The sequence below is a fragment of the Lolium rigidum genome, chromosome 3, assembly GCF_022539505.1.
Source record: "Lolium rigidum isolate FL_2022 chromosome 3, APGP_CSIRO_Lrig_0.1, whole genome shotgun sequence".
Taxonomy (NCBI): Eukaryota; Viridiplantae; Streptophyta; class Magnoliopsida; order Poales; family Poaceae; genus Lolium; species Lolium rigidum.
Window position 1 is genome coordinate 160,991,055 of NC_061510.1, and position 4,936 is coordinate 160,995,990.

Here is a 4,936-nt window from a genome sequence, read left to right on the forward strand (position 1 = left end):
CTCCAACCGTATACACACCTCCATAAAGAGGTCACGATCCCCAAGCGCTAAAGTGACGACCATGAACGGAACAAAACTGTACACCGGTAAATGATCTGCAAGATAGAGAAATTTTTGTCATTAAAAACCTTGTCATTTCTACATAGCCAAAGCGACCATGCTACCGCAATCACTCTCACTGGTACGTACCCACCCCATTTAGCCAATTACCAATTTTTTTTTGCAATGCTACGAGGTGGGTATAAGGTAGAACCCATCTGAATGATTGACCATACAGATCTAGCAATTCGACAATTGAAAAAAGATGTTTTATTGTCTCATCTTCATGACAGAACACACATTTCGTACAACCCTACCAGTTGCGTTTTACAAGGTTATATTTAGTAAGAATCACACCTCGACGAAGATACCATGCAAAAACCTTTGTTTTGAGAGGTATCTTCATCTTCTAAATGGATTTATTATTTACGACCGGTTGGATTGGTATACATAATGCTTTGTACAACTAACCGAAAATACACCATTCTTGGTGAGACTCCACCCTTGAACCAACTGGATTGGATCTAACCACTGAAGCAGTTCGTTCCAAGCATCTAGTCGGGGACCAATAAGATCACGTCTGAACCTCACCGATGGAGGGGAAGATTCCAACACCTTCTGAAAGGTATCCTCTTTATGGCGAACTATACTGTACAAAGCTAGATACTGTTCGCGAAGCATGGTTGTTCCCAACCATCTATCCTCCCAGAACCGTATCTTTGCCCATGGAGAAAGAACCAAATGGGAAAACGTGTTTTTTAGTTGCCATGATGTCAGTCCAAAAGTGTGAATTACCATGCTTAGAAAGAACCCGAGAGATCGCTTTTGAGCCAACATACTCTTTTCGCAGTAGTTGTTGCCAAACACTATCCTCCGTTAACAACCTGGTCAGCCATTTACCTAGGAAGGATCTGTATTTAACTTCAAGATCATGAACATCGAGTCCAACTTGATCTTTTGGACGGCATACAACACTCTATTTTGTTAACCGGTACTTTTTCTCTCACTATCCCCTTGCCAAAAGAATCTTAACCGAAAATAGTCCAATCTATGCAAGACTCCTTTCGGTAACTGGAAGAAAGAAATCATATACAATACCATATTTGTAAGTACTGAATTTATGAGAACTAATCTTCCTTCAAAGGATAGTAATTTTTCTTTCCAACTAGCAAGATGTTTTTGAAGTCTTTCTTCAACAATTTTCCATTCAGCCAACGCGAGTCTCCGATAATGAATCGAAATACCAAGATAGCTGATTGGAAAGCAACCAATTCCTTAGCCGAATAATTCATCGTATAGGTTGGCTTTGTCTTTGGTTTCATCAAAACAAAACAATTCACTTTTATGAAAATTAATGTTAAGACTCTAGAGTTGACGGAGAAGATGCCGCGTCAATATAAATAGTCAGAAAATAGGGGTTGTAGCTTATTCCCTAGAGTTGCTGTAAGCCGTGTTCCGGGAAAAAGACAAGGCATTAATAATTGCCCGTGTGTTAAGTCAGCGATGAAGGTGTCTCTCACGTTTGCATATATCCTACTGTAACCATTAAGCCCCGCTCCGGCGAGCCCATCAACGCGCGCCTACAAAAACACAACTAGTGTGAAGAAGTCTACACCGTCCTACCGCGCGCGAGCTTACCGGAGCCGGCCAGGTGGAGTTCCATTTAAATAGCTCGGCCAGTTAGCTAGGAGCCGAGGCCACCGATAGCCGAGCTTGAGCGGAGCGGAGCCCCAATTAAGCAATTGCAGCAACGCCGACGCGACGATGAGCAGCTTCCCGCCGCCATCCCAGGGGCAGCTCATCACGGTGCTGAGCATCGACGGCGGCGGCATCCGCGGGCTCATCCCATCCACCATCCTCGCCTGCCTCGAGTCGAAGCTCCAAGTAGGCCCGACCCGCTCAAGCTTGATTTGGGGTCGTCCCGGCGACGCTCAAGCTTAACTTTTGCAGGAGCTGGACGGGCCGGACGCGCGCATCGCGGACTACTTCGACGCCATCGCCGGGACGAGCACTGGCGCGCTGGTGGCGACGATGCTTGCAGCTCCGGGCGAGAACAAGCGACCTCTCTTCGCCGCCAAGGAGATCAACCAGTTCTACCTCGACAACGGGCCCAAGATCTTCCCGCAGCGGAGGTATGTAGCCAACAGCTTCCATGCTTTATTGATGGATGGGTGATGCACCGTAGGTCTAGTTTGGGAACGGAGTTTTCCTGAAAACTAAAATATTTCAAAACCATATACTCCGGTACTCCCTCCATTTCTAAATATAAGACGCTATAGAGTTTTTGACATGAATATTAAAGAGGGCTTGGAAGAAATGTTACACCAGTTTTGACAGAGATCACCCTTCACTAGTTGACATGAGAAAATAGAGAAGTTTGTATAAGATAAGAAAATATAATCAAATTCCTAAAGAACATATGTAGATGGATGGTGCAACGCAATATACCTTTTGTTTCAGATTTTTTCTCAAAACTCCGTATGAATTATATCAAGGAACGAAGGTAATAGTAATATTTAACTGCAGAAATACTTCACTTTTTTTTTGTAAAAAAGGTCCAAAGATATTTTCCTAATACTTAAAAATAGCATGCTTCTGGAGATAATAAAGTATTAATACCAGTATTTAGTTACAGACAAACACATCAAAGTAGTTAAAACTGTGGTATTTTGAGAAACTGTAGTATCGCTAAGATACATCAAAATATATTTTGCTAACAAACAAAGCTGTACCGACGCCTTGGTCTTATATAAATAATAATCGATCGGCTCGTAATTGTAGTTACGGGCTCCTCACTCCGGTGGCGAAGTTGTTCAGCGCGGTGATGGGTCCCAAGTACGATGGCAAGTTCCTGCACGATAAGATCAAGAAGCTCACCAACGACGTTACCATCGCCGACACCATTACCAACATCATCGTGCCGACTTTCGACATCAAGTTCCTACAGCCGGTCATCTTTAACACGTACGAGGCCAAGAAGGAGCCGCTCAAGAACGCCCACCTATCGGACATCTGCATCAGTACGTCGGCGGCACCCACCTACTTCCCGGCGCACTTCTTCAAGACCCACGATCCCTTGGGAAAGGTACCGGAACGTGAGTACCACCTTATCGACGGTGGCGTGGCTGCTAACAACCCCACCATGACTGCCATGTCGATGATTACCAAGGAGGTTCTGTGCCGGAACCGGGACTTCAGCCCCGGCAAGCCCGCCGAGTATGGCAACTACCTCATCATCTCCATCGGCACCGGTGCGGCCAAGCAAGCGGAGACGTACAACGCGCCCGACTGCGCTAAGTGGGGTGTCATCCGCTGGCTCCACCATGGCAACTTCATACCGCTCGTCGCCATGTTCTCCCACGCCAGCGCAGACATGGTCGACATCCACGTCTCCATGCTCTTCAAGGCTCTGGGGGTTGAGAAGAACTACCTCCGCATCCAAGACGACTCACTCCTTGGCCACACGACATCAATGGATATCGCTACCGAGGAGAATATGGAGGCGCTCATCGAGATCGGCAACAAGCTGCTCAAGAAGAAGGTGGCCAGGGTGAATATCGACACTGGGAGCTACGACTCCGTCGACGGCGAGGGAACCAATGAGGAGGCGCTCGCGCGCTTCGCGAGCAAGCTCTCCAAAGAGCGCAAAGTGCGTCAAACCACCCTCAGCTCCCTCTAAGCTGTAGCACAGACTGGTAAATTGAATTTGAGGGCTATATATGCATGGTAATTAAATGTGTGGTGCCTAATTAAGCATGTGTATATATTCACCCCCCCCCCCCCCCCCCGCGAAAAAGAAACATGTGTATGTTGAAGAATCTCATTAGAATGGAGAAATCAATAAGGCCTCGTTGCAGGCAGGGATTGACCTGAATCGTGTCCCGATCGTGGTTTCCCAGCCCGGCAGTGCATTTTTCCCAGGCCAGCAAAGTTGTTGTCTTCGTTTACTCTCCAACGGGATAATTTGCCCAGCGTATCCCTGATTCTGCCTGGAATTCTTTTATCCCAATGCAGTTCTTTCAGAATCAATCAATCAAAGTTGTACTGGTCGTGGCATGGTGTCGAATTGGGCAGCACAAGAGAAGGAATGGAAAGCAATCTGAAAAATTAATGCGGCTGGTCAAATTATCATCCATGTTTGGCGCTTCGCCCACCATTGTTTACCTAGTGGTGTGCAGCTCCGCAGCCGGCAGATACCGGCGGATGGCACTTGTGTTTTCTGTGGCCGAACGAAAGGAATTGAGCATGCACTCCTTTTCTGTCAGTTTGCGCGCGAGGTATGTCGGGAGATTAAACAGCAAGTCCCAAGAACTATGCTTCTCCAAAAGGTTGTTCGATCTACTGAGCCAATCATCGGATCTCCAGGCTACGGTTCTTACGGTGACTTTCTGGCATATTTGGGAAGAACATATTTGGGAAGAACATAATGAAGCTCGAAACACGGAAGTAAAGCCTAATCCTAACCATAGAAGCTTGAAAATCTTGGCCTATGTCGATTTGATTCGGCACCACTTATAGAAACCAACCCACCAAAGGTGTGTCTCCACTCCATCAGCAACTTGGACACCGCCGCCGCTAGGTACGGTTTTTGTTAACTCTGATGCTGCAAGCTTTGAGGATGCGGGTTGTATGGGAACTGGTGTGATCGTTCGTGACCACCAGGGTTCTACATAGCAGCTTGTCGACAACATATACAGGGAGTCTAACCACCCGAGTGTGCATAAGCTTTGGCGCCGCGGAGGGCGGTGGAGCTGGCTCGTGCCAAAGGTTTTAACAAGGTGATTTTGCTTCGGACCGTCAATCACTCAGCCAACCGATCAATTCATTGATAGTGGATAGATCGTCGGTTGGTTTGATGGTTTCTGACATAAGCTATTGGTGAGGGACTTCACTTCGG

At 46.8% G+C, this 4,936-nt stretch overlaps 1 protein-coding gene across 1 annotated transcript; it reads left to right on the forward strand.

Annotated features, from left to right (window-relative positions):
- Positions 1 to 2,055: 2,055 nt before the first annotated feature.
- LOC124695750 (patatin-like protein 1) lies at positions 2,056 to 3,718 on the forward strand. The gene is made up of 2 exons (XM_047228567.1): positions 2,056 to 2,171; positions 2,821 to 3,718. Exons 1-2 carry the CDS (start codon positions 2,071 to 2,073, stop codon positions 3,716 to 3,718), a joined length of 999 nt encoding a protein of 332 aa, XP_047084523.1. The 5' UTR covers positions 2,056 to 2,070.
- The last annotated feature ends 1,218 nt before the right edge of the window (positions 3,719 to 4,936 follow it).

Coding starts and splice junctions, on each gene's coding strand:
- LOC124695750 (XM_047228567.1), top strand. CDS start 2,071: ATGCTTGCAGCTCCGGGCGAGAACAAGCGACCTCTCTTCGCCGCCAAG. Junction 2,172..2,820: donor AAGATCTTCCCGCAGCGGAG/GTATGTAGCCAA, acceptor TCGTAATTGTAG/TTACGGGCTCCTCACTCCGG.